The sequence below is a fragment of the Mercenaria mercenaria genome, chromosome 12, assembly GCF_021730395.1.
Source record: "Mercenaria mercenaria strain notata chromosome 12, MADL_Memer_1, whole genome shotgun sequence".
NCBI classification, from domain to species: domain Eukaryota; kingdom Metazoa; phylum Mollusca; class Bivalvia; order Venerida; family Veneridae; genus Mercenaria; species Mercenaria mercenaria.
Genome location: NC_069372.1, coordinates 206,162 through 227,263, shown reverse-complemented (window position 1 = coordinate 227,263; position 21,102 = coordinate 206,162). Strand labels below are relative to the sequence as shown.

Genomic DNA, 21,102 nt, shown 5'->3' with positions numbered 1-21,102 from the left:
GTGAATTGTTGTCATTGTTCTAGATATTCTACGAAGACTTTTTATATCAAATGCCGGTCAAATGCCACTTGAATATGTAGAAAAACATAGATTGGAGGTAATATTTGTTAAAGATTACATGTAACACCTGAAAGAGGCATTGATTGACATTAATAGGTTATATCAAAAGCTTAAAAAGAATGCCAGTCTAAGGGGGCAAGGGACAGTGAATTTGAAAACTCCACAACTCTGCGCTGATACCAGTGCGAAAAAATTCATAAAAAATCCAATTTCGACAAATTCAAGGCAATTTTTGAGCGAATGTCTCGCATAGACATAGCACTTCATTATGTGACATTTTCAGTCTGCCGATTCTGTTGCTTCTGTGCAAAGAAGTACAGTGAACTTGCCTATTCCGAACCAGTCTGTGAATTGACTCATTTCCAAGTTTTTAAGCAGCCGTCATGTATACGTCAAGAAAAACCTTAAGCTATGTTTTGGTTTTATATCTAATACATTTAAACTAATAATTAATTGCTGGTAAATGTTCAAGTTATTCTTACATAATACATATTTGCAACATTGTCCAAATGATATATTTTTTCTTATGTGGAAATTTGACGAATGTAAACAAAAATGTCAGATTCAAAGAGCGCTTGCGTTCTAGCTTTTTAATGAAATGAAACGGAAGGGAGATTAAAAAGAAGGAAATTTTATGCTCTTTCCAGTCATATATCCCACATTAAAAACAATTTGACCATTGAGATGCCTAAAGAGGAAATATTGATGGCATACATTGTGCCTATTCCGAATCACACATTTTCAGTTCTGTTCTGCTGCACGTTGTTTAAAGATTGCAGAAAAAATATCGATCCAATGTGTCCAAAATATTAATTTATGTTATTGTTTTTACCCATGGCCAGATGTTAAAGAAAAAGGCGGAGGTATTATTATACAATGTGACTATTTAATTCACATAAAGGACAAGACCGCCCACATGACTGTTTTCAAACAGAATATTTCAATAATGCCAAAGAAGGATGTCATGCCTATCGTTTTAGTCATTTAATTAGCCTTAAATGCGATTATTTCTATTCCTGACATAAAATAATTTCAGTTTTCGATTCAAGATGGTAGTTTTACGTTGTGGTGGATAGTAGTAAGAAAACCATTTCAGGTCATTTGTGGTGATTCGGAATAGGCGAGTATGACCCGGATTACGCACAGTACCAGTCTGATCAATTACAGAAATCTGTTACAAACAATGTTTTGTTTCGAATTTCTTTTCACATTATTTTAATCGTGACATATTTGTACAGCATTTAAAATGAAATGTATATTTAAAATATAAACTTGACGAAGTAAAACGATTAAAAATTAAAAACTGGTTCGGAAAGGGCAAGTTCGCTGTATAAAATACACAGAATGGCAACTGGCTGTAATCTCGCGTGAGCTCGTGTCAGAGCGTGATTCGGCGTTATCTTACTAAAACAAACATCGGCGAGCATGGAGTTACAATTTGTACCTTTAAAACTACATTTAAAATACATGTTAGCTTCCAAAACAAAATAAGTTTAATGTGAAATGATCTTAAGACACGAAGTACACGTTTTTTTTTTTTTTGCCGTCGAAAGAAGCGTGGTCATACGGTGATAATTATTTTACCGATGAATAATTGCATACAAAATGGCGCGTGGAGAAAGCGCCACTTTCGGTAAACGAGATCTCGTTTTTTTGTCACGGGAGGTTGGCGAGATTTGCTCTATATGCCTTTCAAGTTGCCAATCTATTTATTTTTATAGCTCTTTGTTCTGTGATAAAAACGAGTAAAACGCAGGTTTCAGGACACTAAATTTTTAGACAAAAATGGCCCAAAATGCACTCCTTGCGCGACCTGTACCGTATTATCTGCAAATGACTGACCTAAAACACATGCATATTTTTAAAGCATGTGGCCAGACAAAAATAATGGTGGGAAGAAAAGTATCACATAACCGTTTACTTTTTCCGCAAATTTGAGCTGAAGCTGGATGGATGGAGGACCGTTTCCAATTTGTCTGACTTCCGTTACCTCAGGTAAAGTTTTAGACCCGGCCGTCTACATGGAGCTAGGAAAATCGATACATGCACATATTTATTTTACACAATAATCACTCGTACGCAGGAATCCTTAGTTCTATAAACATCATAAATAACCAGTTGAATATATATGCCTGTAAAGTACATATGTCTATTTTATTTAAATAACGTACCCGGGCCAAATGCGAAACTGGCCCCTGCCACTTTAAGATTTTTCTTTTTATGACCAAAAGCGGATTTTACTGATTCTGAACTTTAATACCTCTTTTGCGAATAAAACCACACAAAAATAATTTTAGTAGCATGAAAAGATGTCTGTATGTGAGTGTCTAAACTAGCCCACCCCTCTCGCGCAAAATGAGCCAAAGTTTACAATTTGTCGCTACGAGACAAATAATGTAAAATACGTCTGTTTTTATCATTTTCTGGCGTAATTCAACGTATTCCATCAGTAAAAATGAAATAAAGTCATATTCGCATCATTTTGCGAAAATAAAATGCACCCACCCCCTGTTTGCCTATTTCATGGGGTCCCCACCCTCCAAGCATCCCCCTGATTGGTGGAAATCAGAGCTGATTGGCTAAATATGCGCTACGTGGGTTAAGAATAATGAAAACGGTGTTTTTACGGTGCTAAAACACTGTTAATGGTGGTAGAATTAAAAAAATTCGTCTGACTGTGCAGATACTGACTTTCAAACCTTGATGTGTCCTCACCGTAACATTTTTGAGCTGCTGTGTCGTCATTTAGCGTTTTAAGTGCCCAGAAGGTTTAAAATATCAATCTAGAGGTTCTTAACTACCTAAAACTGCGCAAAATCATGAGATTTTTCGAAATTTAATTTTGGCCGAATTCACTTATGGGGGCAAGGGACAGTAAATTTGAAAACTCCACAACTCTGCGCTGATACCAGTGCGAAAAAAGTCATAAAAAATCCAATTTCGACAAATTCAAGGCAATTGTTGAGCAGATGTCTCGCATAGACATAGCACTTCATTATGTGACATTTTCAGTCTGCCGATTCTGTTGCTTCTGTGATAAAAACGAGTAAAACGCAGGTTTCAGGACACTAAATTTTTAGACAAAAATGGCCCAAAATGCACTCCTTGCGCGACCTGTACCGTATTATCTGCAAATGACTGACCTAAAACACATGCATATTTTTAAAGCATGTGGCCAGACAAAAATAATGGTGGGAAGAAAAGTATCACATAACCGTTTACTTTTTCCGCAAATTTGAGCTGAAGCTGGATGGTGGAGGACCGTTTCCAATTCGTCTGACTTCCGTTACCTCAGGTAAAGTTTTAGACCCGGCCGTCTGCATGGAGCTAGGAAAATCGATACATGCACATATTTATTTTACACAATAATCACTCGTACGCAGGAATCCTTAGTTCTATAAACATCATAAATAACCAGTTGAATATATATGCCTGTAAAGTACATATGTCTATTTTATTTAAAAAACGTACCCGGGCCAAATGCGAAACTGGCCCCTGCCACTTAAAGCAAGCACGGGGATCCGTCACATGCTACCTAAACTGGGAAGAAGATAGCATTGCTCCAGCTAAAAGGCAGAGCTCCCTTGAAAAATCACCAGTGCCCCATAAAAAATTAGGAAGTGTCTACGAGTACGGATCCTCTAGACAAGCCTATTAGGGGTTTTCTAGGGGTACGGACCTTCGTTTTTCTAGAGATTAAGGGTCATTTACATTTCAAATACAGTGCTTTAGGGTATAGCGGATTTTAGGGTATAGAGGATAGATTGATAAATTTTATATTTAGACTTGAATTATTGTATAAATTTTCATATCATTCTTTTACTGGCATGCAAACAGACATTCTGACATACATTTTAAATATTTGCTTGTTGTGTTATTTTTCATATGTCATCAAATGTAAAATAAAGCTATCCCCTATCTGGAACAACTGATACGGGGACTGGAAACTGGCATTTTTCTTATCTTATGCTGTCGTCCAATCGAAGCGTATGCCGTAGGTTATTCTGCTATTACTCAAACACTTATGCCTTACAGTTTAACTCGTCCTTTCAGTGAAAATCTGGGAATGCATTTGTTGAATTTTTTGTTGAAAACAAAAGTTCTGTCATGAAATTATTGCCTGCATCTGTTTTTAAATGGAAAATATCTACATTAATGTTACTTTTCGCCCTGTGAAAATGGCTAAATCTAGACTTGTCTTACCCTGAGAGAAAGATGTCATTTTTTACATGATATTTGCCTTGTTGATTCAGAGTATTTAGAACAAAAAAATTAGGACATATTTTAATGAAAATAGCAAGTCAAAACTGTAAACTGTTGCCTGAAAATATTTGTTTATGATATTGCTCTGTTCTTTACCATTTAAATGCGTGTTAAACCATGTTAAACCTAGATGATTTTCTGCAGTTTTATCTAAAAGTTCGGAATACTAAATGTAACTTCGTTGTCGGCCTTTTTATAAAAAAAAATTTGTTATTTTAATTCAAATACATTGTATTTTTCACACATCAGTTTTAAGATTAAATTTATTAAACTAATTTTTGGAGTTTAAACAACAGTTTCGTTTGAAACATTCCCTACATTCAAGAAGAATGTTTGTTTCTGTATGTAGAAATCTGACATTATAAACAATAATTATAAATATGGCTCTACAAGATTAAGAAAAGTGTCAGCTTTCTGTTATTTTCCATTTTTTTAATTCAAATCCAACAAAAATCGGCCCTTTGATAAAGGTTTGAAGTTACATGGTAAAATATTTCTTCAGGGAAGTGAGCTCGAGTTAATTCATAATAATTAAGCATACCACATGCAGTCGCATGCTGTTTTTGCTTCAGAATCCCTTTAGATCAATCTCTGATCATCTAATTATCGCCACTTAACATGTGACTGGTAAACCCTTTGAACAATAAGTGTTATAGCTCTATGATTAACATGAGGTAATATGCTAATTACACGCTAATCGATAGTGGCGAAAACAAAATATCGATCGCTAACGACTGGTCGATATTTACAGGTATGGACGACAGCATAATATAGATAAATGTATTGATTTATACGGAGTTTCTACTCCCCGTATTAGACCTTCCTGCCCCTATAGACTAAATCAGTGTATATGTAAAAAACGTCAGTGAATGAAAAGTATTTGATAGAAATTTAAAAAACTGAATGTTTTTGAAAAGAGTATACATTATTATTCTGATTTATAGTAAAGAAATCTTGGAAAGTTTGCTAAGATGTGGATTTTAAACTAATAATGGAAAAAATGACCAAAACTTTTCTGTACACCCTAAATCAGCTCATATGTAAACAATGGCTTGGAGAGAAAAAACGCATTAATTTCTATGAAATGCTGAATGTTTTAAGAAGAAAAGATGTTTTCTGCCTGATAAAATGATAAAAAAACTACTATTTTCATTTCTTTGAATTGGAATGCAGGAAAAATTAGTTAGCTATCCGCTATACCCTAAAGCACTGTATTGTTGAAAATGAAATAACAAATTAGACTTCATCAGTATTCACCTTAAACTTGGATCTAAATGGTTTACAGACCGATAACAACGTTCGATCACCCGATTTGTTACATTTAAATTTCTTCCAAAACATAAATAACTGAGGAACACCAAATAAATTACGAGGATTCGAACTGGCAGAAAAAAGATATAAAGATTAAACAAAATAATGTTATTAGAATTGTTGTGAAAAAAAAACAACTATTTTTTATTGATAATTAACCCTTATGGTATTTATGTTTTCCACACATTTGGTAGCCTTCCGTTACGAGATACAAACAGTTTTCACTTATATATTAAATGTCAGTTAATAGATTATTAAACAATCAGTTGAACTGTTCTGTGCCGATTAACACAAAGTTATGTCTTGTTGAATAACAAAATAAATAAATGTGCATATTATTATGTAATAAAGTCATGCATTCTTTTTTCTGCTGAATTTCAAATTAATATAATTCATTCAGTGGTTAGATTCACTCATTAATCTGTTATCATCAGTTTATTTTACAATGTGTTCATTTGGAGTTCCCCGGTTATTTAGGTTTTGAAAGTGAAGGTCATTATACATTTTACAAAACTGAGACGATATATATCAACACAGAAATCTCTATAGAGTTTCATTAGAAAAAAAGTGTTTCGATATATAACAGCACAGTAAAACTGTTCCTATATATATCGCAACACTTTTTCTCTATTGAGGTCCTATCTGACAAGGGAGTATATTTTTTTCCTTTCAAAGAAAAGATGATTTTAGCTCCAATTTACAGTTCACAGAGAAAGAATTATCACAAACACCTACATTTATAAAGTAAAAGAATAAATAAACTAGAATATTTCAAAAACTCGATAGTTATCGCCAAATTCAGAAATAGGCCTACATGAAATTCTGGGATTTCTCAATTTGATTTATTTTACAAACAAAACAACAAGTTTTACAGTATGTTTGGCCAATGAAATGCAAAGATTTAAAACCAATGCAGAAATCTGTTGGATACTTTTATCTGGGGAACACATTTTCTAAAACAGAAGTTTTAGTGTTTCAGTCAGCGAGGTGCAGAAAGGGAATCAAAAGAGTAAAAATAATAATAAACAAATTTAAATGAAAATAATATATAAATTTTAATGATAAAACTATGCGATAAAACAGATATAATATGTAATGCTCGTGTGTTACGAGGATATGTCAGAGCTACGGGTACATCTCGGTATTTTTAGCTCACATGTCACAAAGTGACAGTGTGAGCTTTTGTGATCGCGCAGCGTCCGTCGTCCGTCGTCCGTCCGTGCGTAAACTTTTGCTTGTGACCTCTCTAGAGGTCACATTTTTCATGGGATCTTTATGAAAGTTGGTCAGAATGTTCATCTTGATGATATCTAGGTCAAGTTCGAAACTGGGTCACGTGCGGTCAAAAACTAGGTCAGTAGGTCTAAAAATAGAAAAACCTTGTGACCTCTCTAGAGGCCATATTTTTCACAAGATCTTCATGAAAATTGGTCAGAATGTTCATCTTGATGATATCTAGGTCAAGTTCGAAACTGGGTCACGTGCCGTCAAAAACTAGGTCAGTAGGTCAAATAATAGAAAAACCTTGTGACCGCTCTAGAGGCCATATTTTTCATGGGATCTGTATGAAAATTGGTCTGAATGTTCATCTTGATGATATCTAGGTCAAGTTCGAAACTGGGTCAGCTGCGGTCAAAAACTAGGTCATTAGGTCTAAAAATAGAAAAACCTTGTGACCTCTCTAGAGGTCATACTTATGAATGGATCTTCATGAAAATTGGTCAGAATGTTCACCTTGATGATATCTAGGTCAAGTTTGAAACTGGGTCACGTGCCATCAATAACTAGGTCAGTAGGTCAAATAATAAAAAAACCTTGTGACCTCTCTAGAGGCCATATTTTTCATGGGAACTGTATGAAGGTTGGTCTGAATGTTCATCTTGATGATATCTAGGCCAAGTTCGAAACTGGGTCAACTGTGTTTAAAAACTAGGTCAGTAGGTCTAAAAATAGAAAAACCTTGTGACCTCTCTAGAGGCCATATTTTTCACAAGATCTTCATGAAAATTGGTCTGAATGTTCACCTTGATGATATCTAGGTCAAGTTCGAAACTGGGTCATGTGCCTTCAAAAATTAGGACAGTAGGTCAAATAATAGAAAAACTTTGTGACCTCTCTAGAGGCCATATTTTTCATGGGATCTGTATGAAAGTTGGTCTGAATGTTCATCTTGATGATATCTAGGTCAAGTTTGAAACTGGGTCAGCTGCGGTCAAAAACTAGGTCATTAGGTCTAAAAATAGAAAAACCTTGTGACCTGTCTAGAGGCCATACTTTTGAATGGATGTTCATGAAAATTAGTCAGAATGTTCACCTTGATGATATCTAGGTCAAGTTTGAAACTGGGTAACGTGCCGTCAGTAACTAGGTCAGTAGGTCAAATAATGAAAAAACATTGTGACCTCTCTGGAGGCCATATTTTTCATGGGGTCTGTATGAAGGTTGGTCTGAATGTTCATCTTTATGATATCTAGGTCAGGTTCAAAACTGGGTCACATGAGCTCAAAAACTAGGTCACTATGTCAAATAATAGAAAAAAAAACACGTCATACTCAGTTCAAAACTGGGTCATGTTGGGACAGGTGAGCGATTCAGGACCATCATGGTCCTCTTGTTCTCTGCACATATCTGTCTCGGCCTACCAGCCTCGACGATATGTGTAGAGAAAAATACCCTCGATGTACCCCTAGCTCTGATATATCCTCGTAACACACTCTCACACATACTATAACTATTACTTCATAATTTGGTATTTCAAACATATGATCTTTATTCATTTTTAGCTCGACTATTCGAAGAATAGTCTAGCTATTCTACTCCCCCTGGCGTCGGCGTCGGCGTCACACCTTGGTTAAGTTTTTGCATGCAAGTACATACAGCCATCAATTAAAGGCATATAGCTTTGAAACTTATTTTTTCTTTTTCTAGGTCAATTACCAACCTCTCTGGGTCAAGTCCCATAACTGTGACATGTATTTTGAGCAAATTATGCCCCCTTTTGGACTTAGAAAATTTTGGTTAAAGTTTTACATGCAAGTTACTATCTCCAAAACTAATGCAGATATTGATTTGAAACTTCACGTGTCTTCGGGGTTATAAAACTAGTTGATAGCAGCAAGTCCCATAACTCTGACTTCCATTTTAACCAAATTATACCCCCTTTTGGACTTAGAAAATTCTGGTTAAAGTTTTGCGTGCAAGTACATACAGCTATTTCTAAAAGGCATATAGATTTGAAACTTATTTTTTCTTTTTCTAGATCAATTACCAACCTCACTGGCCAAATTATGCCCCCTTTTGAACTTAAAACTCTTTTGATATTTAACCTTTTTGGGTAATATTTTCCTGCTTCTGGGACAATATTTCGAATAGTCGAGCTTGGCTGTCTTACGGACAGCTCTTGTTGTGTTAATTTTCATCTTGTAATCAAAACTAACAAAAAAGTGGTGGTTGTTGATATGGTTAAACTTACCTGAGATACTCACAGTCATTACTAAGATAGATAGATACTAAGAGTAAGATAGAAAGGGAAAGTAAATTTATTTGGATTATTGAAGGTTAGAAGATTTTTTTTTAATATCATCGGCAAATTCTGAACATTTCAAAGAAGCATTTAAATCGAAAGCTTTGGGGTATTTGGTAACTATAAATGTAAAAAATTTCAAATATGAGAAATAACGGTCAAATCACGGCGGGTAGTAAACGTGACGGCTATATGTCTAGTCGCAGGGTACCTGTTGTGGCAGCGCTAGCACTGGCACAGTAGTAAACAAATTTGCTGTATGTTCTTTTTAAAATAAACAATCTTCTGAGAGCTTTCACACATAGCTGGGCCAGTTTTAAAAAAGAATATTACCAACCTCTTGTTCCTATGTATATTTAAACCACAAAAAGCACCAAAAAATATATAGAGCTCATCAACTTCTGAGACAGATTTTTGTCTGACAGATATGGGAAAACTTCAACTAAAACATGGGTATGAACTCATTGTGTGATACGATTTATTTACATACATGTCTTTAAATGAAAAAGTTCTCCTTGAAAATCCTACCAAAATGTCAAGTATAGGTCCACAATGAAACAAGAGGTATCTTTAATTAGTTTAAAAAAGATACACATCCAGATTAGTCAATACACACTTTCATGCATGCATTCTGCACTTTTACATATATGATCAGGTATTTGTAAAAGCAAAACATAATGTAGTTTTTAAAGTAAAATTTTCATGTTTTTTATTGTAGAATATATTTTACAGAACACATATTTTAGGTCATAATTATATTAATCATAATCAAGGAAACGTTGACAAAAAGACTAAAAGGGGGGGTGGGGGTGCGCGAAAAGTGGGGGACGAAATGACCAATTTGAAATCGACAAGGGATATGAAATGGCCAAAATGGGTTCGAGATGACTGGGGGACATGTTGACTGGGGGACAAAATGACTGTAAATCGTTTATGGGAGATCACTCCATATCATAGTAGCAGAGTTGGCAGGTTTGTAGTGGAACTCTGCCACAGTTTCACCACTGGGGGTTTCAGGTTTATGACATGATGACATAAGCTATTTCCACAGGAGTCTTGCAACGGATTATAGTGTGTAACAATACAGCTCAGAGCACCTGCACACTTCTTAAGAAAATATCTATTCCATTCAAAAACCTGTGGAATTTTTCATCCACCAATCAAAATGTACAGTTTTCAAAGAATAGTCTAGCTATTCTACTCACCCTGGCGTCGGCGTCTGCGTCGGCATCACACCTGGGTTAAGTTTTTGCATGCAAGTACATACAGCCATCAATTAAAGGCATATAGCTTTGAAACTTACTTTTTCTTTTTCTAGGTCAATTACCAACCTCTCTGGGTCAAGACCCATAACTGTGACATGTATTTTGAGCAAATTATGCCCCCTTTTGGACTTAGAAAATTTTGGTTAAAGTTTTACATGCAAGTTACTATCTCCAAAACTAATGCAGATATTGATTTGAAACTTCACATGTGTCTTCGGGGTTATAAAACTAGTTGATAGCAGCAAGTCCCATAACTCTGACTTTCATTTTGGCCAAATTATGCCCCCTTTTGGACTTAGAAAATTCTGGTTAAAGTTTTGCGTGCAAGTACATACAGCTATTTCTAAAAGGCATATAGATTTGAAACTTATTTTTTCTTTTTCTAGATCAATTACCAACCTCACTGGGTCAAGACCCATAACTCTGACTTGTATTTTGAGCAAATTATGCCCCCTTTTAGACTTAGAAAATTTTGGTTAAAGTTTTACATGCAAGTTATTATCTCCAAAACTAATGCAGATATTGATTTGAAACTTCACATGTGTCTTCGGGGTTATAAAACTAGTTGATAGCAGCAAGTCCCATAACTCTGACCTTCATTTTGGCCAAATTATGTCCCCTTTTGGACTTAGCAAATTCTGGTTAAAGTTTTGCGTGCAAGTACATACATCTATTACTAAAAGGCATATAGATTTGAAAGTTATTTTTTCTTTTTCTAGATCAATTACTAACCTCACTGGATCAAGTCCCATAACCCTGGCATATATTTTGGGCAAATTATGCCCCCCTTTTGGACTTTGAAAATTCTGGTTAAAGTTTTACATGCAAGTTTCTATCTTCAAAACTAATGCAGATATTGAATTGAAACTTCACATGTGCCTTCGGGGTTATAAAACTAGTTGATAGCAGCAAGTCCCATAACTGATATGCATTTTGGTCAAATTATTCCCCCTTTTGAACTTAAAACTCTTTTGATATTTAACCTTTTTGGGTAATATTTTCCTGCTTCTGGGACAATATTTCGAATAGTCGAGCTTGGCTGTCTTACGGACAGCTCTTGTTAATCAGCTGTTAAATGACCTTCACCCTAGGTATTTACAGGAAGTAAAGGTGAAATCAAAACCAGGAGTGTGGCCGGAAAAACAGAAACTGGCTTAATTAAAACATGAAAACTGCCTATTTAGCTGGGAATAAATTGAGGATTTTTTCTTTCCTTTCATATTCCGGTAGTACGTTTTTAAACGAAACTTCTTACACTTTTAGAAAATCATTACTAAGCATTGCTAGTCATATAAGAATTTGTTATAATTTTAACCAATTAGGTGTAAAATAAAGGCACTGATAGAAATATGAATGATATTGCCAGAATATGTGGAAGTGTTAAGAGTTTGTTATTTAGTTAAAGTATACTATGACATTTGGTTTACGGCTAAAACAAGATCAGATAGGGAAAATGAAATGGGCCCATGTTATGGTGATGGCATTCCTTACTGTTGACAGATAGGGAATAAGTACTTTGTGCATGTAAAAGTACAGGTTTCGGGCTTTCTTAAGATGTATAACATTACATACTTTCCTGCGATTTCTTACACACTGTAATAGATAATATGGTCGAAAAATGGTGTTTTTTCATCGTTATGGTGTTGCAAATAAAAAATGGCAAATTTTAGCAAGCAAGTGATCAAAGCAGTATTACATTAATGTGAATTGGCAATAACAGACTTAAAATGTGGCATTTCAAATTAAAGAAAGTCAAATTATTTCTTTATCAGTGAAGGAATTAAGTTTTAATAAAAAAAATACGAAAACAGGCCTTCGTTATGTTTTTTTGGTTTTTGAAGGTCTGTCTCTATCACCCTATTACAAAGGCAACAGTGATATGCCAGATACAGTATGGTAGTGTGTGCTGTTGCTGATAATCATATACCACTCTGAATATAAAGATTTTGCTTCAGGTCCAAATGAAAAAAATTGAGTCATAATTTGGTAACATGACTTTTTCGTAGTGTCCGTAGATCAATGTTTGCAATATGTAAATAGTAAGACCTACAAATAATATTTACTATTTTGTATTATTTTCTATTTGAGACTGTTTAGTTTTCTGACATTTTGTGCAGTTGATAAATGATTTATGACATTTCTCTCATAGCTTCTTAGTTTACTGGTTTTCTAGAATAGAAACAAGTTTGTAGCTCTAACAGCCAATATTTTTGCTAAAATTCTATATTTCAGGAAGATATGTGTCAAAGATGGGCTTTCACTGTTAGAGGCTAGGATCACATGGCAATGGCAACCAGAAGGTCCATTAATAAAGGTATATATACAATATTTGTAGTTCTCAAAATGACATAAAATTCATTGACTGTGAAAATGAATGGTCCTCATGAATGGTCCTGACTGCAAACAAGTGTTCATCTTCTTATATAAACTTACCTGACTGTAAAAACTTATGGTCATTGCGTAAAATTACTGAACTATGAAAGTCGGTAGTCATTCGATAAAGTTACCTGACCAGAGCAGGGTTCGAATTTAAGCTCGCATACTCGCGAAATGCGAGTGCAAATTTCAAACTGCGAGGTGAGATTTCAGACACCAGCATTTTTTTGCGAGTGAAATTTTTTGGCCGAATAATGTGCATTTCTAACGGTCGTCTCGATCTTACACTGTTCTTTCTTTAACAACTTGCAGTCATTGCAGCGCATTGTCATTTGTAGAACGAATTTCAGAGCACTCTTTCATCTTTCGTCGTAAACGGAAGTTTACACTCGATACATGTCCCGTGCGCATGTCTTTTCAACTGCTGACAAGTACCTGCGCCAATTTTGATGACGTTTGCCACATCCGGTGGGTTTTTTGGTAATCTATAATAAGTTACTATTTATATAGCGCAAATACGATTGGCTGGACTCGTCACGTGGATGTTTGTGTTAATGTTCTAATAAAGTGACAAGTCGCAGAAAATGCAAGTTGTTTTTTCATTCAGCAAGTTAAAAAAAATACCACTTGCGAAAAAATGCAAGTAGAAAATCTGGCTAAATTCGAACCCTGCAGAGAGATGAGTAACTCACATGAAATTGCCATGCTGTAAGTGACTCTCACATAAAGTAAACTGCCTGTGAAAAAAGAATAGTTCTCACATAAAGTGACCTGATTGTACTTTAGAAATAAGTGGCTCTCAAATAAAGTGACCTGTCTGTGGAAATAAGTGGCCCTCACATAAAGTGACCTGTCTGTAGAAATAAGTGGCTTTCACATAAAGTGACCTGTCTGTGGAAATAAGTGGCTCTCACATAAAGTGACCTGTCTGTAGAAATAAGTGGCTCTCACATAAAGTGACAAGTAGCTCTCACATAAAGTGACCTGTCTGTAGAAATAAGTGGCTCTCACATAAAGTGACCTGTCTGTAGAGATAAGTGGCTCTCACATAAAGTAAACTGTCTGTAGAAATAAGTGGCTCTCACATAAAGTGACCTGTCTGTAGAAATAAGTGGCTCTCACATAAAGTGACGAGTGGCTCTCACATAAAGTGACCTGTCTGTAGAAATAAGTGGCTCTCACATAAAGTGACCTGTCTGTAGAAATAAGTGGCTCTCACATAAAGTGTCCTGTCTGTAGAAATAAGTGGCTCTCGCATATAGTGATTGTCCTGTCCGTTCGTTCGTTTGTCCGTCCGTACAAGGTTAACCAAATGGGACCGTTTTGTCTAGCATCATAATACCCCTGTCTGTAAAAATTAGTGACGAGTGGCTGTCACATAAAGTAATCTGTCTGTAGAAATAAGTAGCTGTCACATAAAGTGACCTGTCTGTAGAAATAAGTGGCTCTCACATAAAGTGACGAGTGGCTCTCACATAAAGTGACCTGTCTGTAGAAATAAGTGGTTCTCGCATAAAGTAAACTGTCTGTAGAAATAAGTGGCTCTCACATAAAGTGACCTGTCTGTAGAAATAAGTGGCTCTCACATAAAGTGTCCTGTCTGTAGAAATAAGTGGCTCTCGCATATAGTGATTGTCCTGTCCGTTCGTTCGTTTGTCCGTCCGTACGAGGTTAACCAAATGGGACCGTTTTGTCTAGCATCATAATACCCCTTTACAAATGGCATTCATTTTCAAAGGGGGACAACTTTTTCAGAATATTTTCAGTACGGGACAGTACGACAGAACATGTAATGGTTAAGTAAAATATTGGTAACGATGTTATTCGTTTATAAAATATTTCTGTGTTTTGGTGATATACTCCTAAACCTTAAATTATCATGCGGGAGTAGTATGAAATACTTGATTTTTATTGCACCTGAATAATTAGACATATTTTACTGAAAACAAAGCGGAAGTGTTATTCACAATTTATTTGGAGATTACTTGACACTGCTATAAATATACATGTACTATCTTTGTCCTATTGTAGTCAACACTGGATATGTAGTTCATTCAGGTAGGGTTTTATGCTGAAAATTTAAACTGCATTTTTGTAGTTTTGTAATACATGTGGATTTAGTTTTTCTGGTTATGTTTTGTGTGTTGTGATTGTAACTGTAACTATGTATATTACAATGATAAACTTATTTTGGATGTACTTCAAGGTAGGTAGAAGTATAACTTTTGAGCTGTTGTCTAGGGAAAAAAAGTTGATTGAACTTTTAAGTATAAGATGTTTGATAGTAAATGTTCAGCTTGTAATAATTGAAGTTCAGAACACTTTGAAATTTAAATCTATTAGAGGCATGCATGAGAAATTAAAAATGTTTCCATTGCACTGAATTATGTTACCAGGGTCTGTTTCCAATGGATTTGGGTTTAACCCTTACCGTGCTGGAAACAAATGGTTCTGCCTTTGCGACCAGTGTAGATCATGATCAGCCAGCACATCTGTGTAGTCTGATCATGACCTGCACTGTTTGCCATTCAGTCAGTACCATTTTGGTAAGCACCCCTTTTAACAGTTAATGGTTCTTTCAAATTGAAAGATGGACTAGTTCATTATAGAAATTTAGCAAGGTAAGGGTTAATGTATTGGTGCCCGTCTGGTCATTGCTTTAAGCGGCATGGTCATATGTCTGAGTAGCACTACCGATCTTCCGCAAGTCAGCTAAATGGAATAAAATAGGTGATACTCATATAAAGCTACCTGACGATAACAGTGTGTGGGTCCCACTTTAAGTTTGTAACCAAACTGTAGAAATATTGAGTGGTTTAAATAAAGTTAACTACAGAAGTAAGTGGCTCTTACAAAAAATTACTTTACTATAGAACAAGTGGCTCTCAGAAATAGTTACTATACCATAGATTAAGTCGGGCTCGCAAAGATGCCGCAACTGGCTCTCAGAAAAAGTTACTATACTGTAGAATAAGCGGCTCTCACAAACAGTTACCATACTGTAGAAATAAGTGCTTCTCACACGAAGTTACCTGATTATATAGAAGTATTTAGTGTTACCTGAATGTAGATATAAGTGGTAATACTTGCATAAAGTTGCCTGACAGTAGAATAATTAAGAGACTTCCAGACTAGGATTTCAAACGAAAGAAATGAATGGTTTTCATATAAAAATACCTGATTACACAAATAAACGTGTGTCATATCAATTGATTTTAGAAGTAGACATAAAATTTACCAAAATTTAAAAGTAAGTAGTTACAGATTATAAAATATTATTATTATAAACTTTTTCTAAATGAAAGTTCTTTCGATTTTGTGCAACTGCTCGATGGTATTTTGTACCATACAGAAATTTCAGTCTCATTACAAAAAGCTAACCAGTTGTATGTGTATTTCAGTGTAGTATTTTAGTTATTTGATAACAGTACTTCAGCATTTGAGTGGGTATATCCTTTATATTTTTTTGTGCCTGAAGGATTACATATACCGTATAACATGTTTAAAGCAAAACGGAAGTAGATCGCGATCACAATTTTACATAATCTCTTTGTATTATGTCAGCCATAAATGTATGCCTTTTATCAGATTGTAATCAACACCCGAGATAAAGTGTGTTTGGACCTTTTATCATACTAGTATTGTGTATGCCAGATAAAATGTTCATTTTACAATAGGATTGATAACTATTAATTTTGACTTACAAATTTTACCAGTATTAAAATTTACATTCTGGTAGTTTTTTAATGGTTTAGTGTGTATTGTGAATAGGAAATGTATGTGAGAAAAATGGAGAAGCTTTGAAAAGTAAATGAAGCATGGAAACTAGTTGTTGTGTGTTTTACTTTCTTGTGTCATGGAAAGAAATACAGGAATAACTGGAGGTATATATTACAATGATATCAGGGAATTGTTTTGAATGCATTTGGATAAATCTTGGAAGTAGAGAATATATTAGTTCTTTCTCTGAAGCTACATGTCTTCAGATGTGTGGCAAAATTTGTAAAACAGACTGTGAATGAAATGTGAAAAATCATATATAAGATTTTTAGCTTGACTATACAAAGTATGGAGAGCTGTCCTTCTCAACCTGGCGTCGGTGTCCATCCGCATCAGCGCTTTGGTTCAAGTTTTCATTCACTTTCTCTTTATCTCTGTAATTACTTGATTGATTTGTTTCAAACTTAAAATAGTTATTCCTCATCATCACTCACATCATATGGCACAAGGGCCAATACTCTCACACCAATATTTTATGAATTATCTCCCATTTTTACTTAAAATTTCAGGTTAAAGTTTTGATGCACTTTCACACTATAAATGGATTTGATTCAAACTGAGAGTAGTTGTTCCACATCATCTCCCGCAACACAAGGTCCATAACTCTGGTACCAATATTTAATGAACTATCCCCTCTTTTACTTAGAATTTCAGGTTAAAGTTTTGATGCTCTTTCACCCTATTTCAGTTAATACTACATGGATTTGATTCAAACTTAAAATAAGTTGTTCAACATCATCACCCATATCATATGACACAAGGGCCATAACTCTTGTACCAATATTTCATGAATTATGCCCCTTTTACTTAGAATTCAGTGTTAAATTTGTGCATTTTCACTATATCTCAGTTATTATTAAATGGATTTGATTCAAACTTGAAGTAGTTGTTCCACATATCATCACCCACATCATATGACACAATGTGCACAACTCTTGCACCAATAATTTATGAAGTATGCCCCCTTTTTGCTTAGAATTATACTTACTATTTGGTGTTTTGATACACTCTATCTTTATCTTTATCTCTCTTTATTACTTAATATTTTTGACACAGACTCAAGCTATTGTGCAATATCTTCATCATACTTTAAACACTCCAGTGACAGCTCAACCTTCCTCAGATGTGTCCAGTTTCACTATCCAGCATCGAAATAGTCAACCCCTCTCTCTCCTTTGACAGCTCTTGTTCTATATACAAGTATGAATATTTGGTAAATTATGGGTAAACTTCAAAGACCTATACATTACAGTTTTAATTATTAGAATACATAATGGCACTACTAAGCTGCAGAAGCAGTTAGTACCTGACTGCAGAAATACAAGTTTGTGTGGTACCTTACGAAAATTAGTTGCATACCTGACTAGAAATGAATAGTACCTTATTGTAGTGTTTACAAACAGTAAAGAAAAAAACTTTCTCTCAAGATAACTTGGTTTTAGAAATAAGTGGTTTTTGCATTTGATATAGTATATTCTGTATGAGCTGATGCAACAACTTTGATATGAACCTGTTCCATGCTGGCAATGATAAAAGCCAACAATATTGCAATGTTTGAAGATGCTATTCAATGTTACTTTTTTCTGGTCAGTTTAGGGCCAAAATTATTCCCTAATCCAAATGGCAAATATTATGTTTTTCCCCAATTCCCAATTTAAAACGTTCTTGCTTTTTCAACCAAGAAAAACCTCTGAAACCTTAAACATTTGAAACACAAGTATGTATTTATGACCATCTTTTTTCTTAAATGTTACATTTTAATGAAAAAAAATATGACTTAACAGTTCCCAATTTAGATGTATTTTAAAAGATGCATTTTTCCCGAATTGTAATGGCCCTGGCTCAATTCCAAAATTTGTGTTTTCTGTGGATAGCAAAATTGTCAGAAGAAGTAAATGGTGGATTCATAAAAAAAGTAGTACAGTCATAGTGATACACTCCTAGTTTTTCTTTTGTATGATATTGATATATATACAAAAGTCATGTACTTTATTCTTCAGATGAAAATTTTTATAAAAGAGTACTAAACAGAAGTCATCAAAGGTTTTTGGAAGACCTTGATCCAGTATCCGTGTTGGATTTGTTCTTGGAGAAGAATTACCTGCTATACACACAAGTGCGCGATATTCAGGTACATGTATATACATTCTGTTCTGCTTATTTTCCTATACCCTATTGAAGCAGACAGTTTATATTTTTTGCCTTATGCCAGTTGCACTGTCTGTTTTGTGAGAATACTTTATTATTTCAAATTAAAGAAACTTGGAAAGGACTGACTCTAAAGCTATCAATTTTTAGAAAGATGATTTCCTGTGGTGAGTAGATGACCTTTAGAGGTTTTGGGTTCAGTAGGTCAAAGATCATAAAATTTTGGTGACCTCAGAACTGAAAAAGATTTATTATCAATAACTTGAGAAAGTTTTGGTTGGTCTAGTGCTTGACAGGATAATTGTTTGTAGTCCTCAGAGGTAGTCATAGTAAAAATAGAAAAAAAAAATCATGACCTGCTTATGTTCCATAATATTTATTAAATTATGATTATAGGTGCAAAATAGATAGAGCAGCTTTTCATATACAGAATAACATGAAAAAAAGTTTCCATTCGATGGCCAGTTTGGATCAATGTATTGAAATTGAATTGGCCTATAGGTAGCTTATAGAAAAACCAAGGTTTTGGTTGTATATGTGGTCAGTGGGTACAAGTTGAAGGTCAGCATAACTTAATTAATATGCACACTTTGAAAATCCCACTGTGACACAGAAGTGGATCATTTGTACCTTCCGTACTGAGGACAGCAGATGGGAAGTGGTTTTAATCTCAGGTGTGTTATATATAGCAAGCTTATATGAAGAACTGGCTTTTGCTTGTATTTAGGATTATTGTTACTAAAGATAGAAAAGAAGATTTCCACTCGTTTTTATGGAGACAAAGCTAAGGATTTTATTTGAGGGTCACTCTACTCTAGGTTCAGGTCAATGTAATGGTTTCAGCTCAGTATCTTTAGTTTGGATAGATCAGTTAGAAACCAAACTTGGTGTGTAGATAGCTTTTAGAGACAAAGTATATGATAGTATTTCAGTTATTCAGTTCAAGGTTGGTGTTACTGAAAGCATTGAAGAACTTGTGTCATGGTGTTGCAAGGTGTCTTGTTTGAAACTTCTCATACACCATGTAGTATATTATATTACTAAACACAGTCTTTCGATTATAGGAGCAGAGATTAACTTCTGACAAGACTAGAGAGATAATAAAAAAAGTTGGTTCTAAAGGTGTTCAAGGTTATAAAACATTTAAAGAAGTGTTAAGAGAATCGCATCAAGAACATCTTGCTGAATTCTTGGATAAACAGGAGAGGATTTTAGAGAGAGAGATTCAAATGGCTGAGAGGGAAATAGGCAGACAAGCCAGGGTCCAGCAGCTTGTTGCCCCTGCACAGACTGGTAAGTCTAATGAAAACTATGTGACAGGTGAGCTTTTGTGATCACCCTTCGTCCGTCATCCGTCGTGTGTGCGTCCGTCCGTCAACAATTTCTTGTCTGCACGATAGTGGTTTCATTTATGATTTTATTTTAACCAAACTTGCACACAACTTGTATCACCATAAGATCTCGGTTCCTTTCTTGAACTGGCCAGATCCCATTATGGGTTCCAGAGTTATGGACCCTGAAAGTGCCAAAATTAGCTATTTTGACCTTGTCTGCACAGTAGCAGCTTTATTTATGATATGATTTTAACCAAACTTGCACACAACTTGTATCACCATAATATCTTGTTTCTTTTTTTAAACTGGCCAGATTCCATCATGGGTTCCAGAGTTATGGCCCCTGAAAGGGCCAGAATGACCTATTTTGACCTTGTCTGCACTATAGCAACTTCATTTATGATTTTATTTTAACCAACCTTGCACACAACTTGTATCACCATAAGATCTTGTTTCCTTTTTTGAACTGGCGAGATTCCATTATGGGTTCCAGAGTTATGGCCCCTGATACGGCCAGAATTAGCTATTTTGACCTTGTCTGCACAATAGCAGCTTCATTTATGATTTGAATTTAATCAAACTTGCACAAAACTTGTGTCACCATAAGATCTCGGTTCCTTTCTTGAACTGGCCAGATCCCATAATGGGTTCCAGAGTTATGGCCCCTGAAAGGGCCAAAATTAGCTATTTTGACCTTGTCTGCACAATAGCAGCTTCATTTATGATTTGATTTTAACCAAACTTGCACACAACTTGTATCACCACAAGATCTTGCTTCCTTTCTTCGACTGGCCAGATTCCATCATGGGTTCCAGAGTTATGGCCCCTTAAAGGTCCAAAATTGGCTATTTTGGCTTTTGCAGCCATATAGAGACTTCATTTATGGTTTTAATTTGATACAAACTTCCAAAATATCTTCAACAACAATAAATCTTGGATTCAATGACAAATCAGATCCAATCATACGTTCCAGAGTTTTTTTATATCTGATTACCTCCCCTGATTGTAATCAAAATGGATTTATATCAGTAAGTACTTATAG

At 34.9% G+C, this 21,102-nt stretch overlaps 1 protein-coding gene across 1 annotated transcript in view; it reads left to right on the top strand.

Annotated features, from left to right (window-relative positions):
- LOC128545989 (uncharacterized) overlaps window positions 1-21,102 on the top strand; it is a 56,475-nt gene continuing 35,373 nt past the window's right edge. Inside the window, exons 1-4 of the mRNA XM_053518894.1 lie at window positions 1-97; window positions 12,659-12,736; window positions 18,579-18,709; window positions 19,791-20,019. Coding sequence (XP_053374869.1) covers window positions 12,703-12,736; window positions 18,579-18,709; window positions 19,791-20,019 — 394 coding nt within the window. The 5' untranslated portion in view covers window positions 1-97; window positions 12,659-12,702. The remainder of the gene's footprint in view (window positions 98-12,658; window positions 12,737-18,578; window positions 18,710-19,790; window positions 20,020-21,102) is intronic.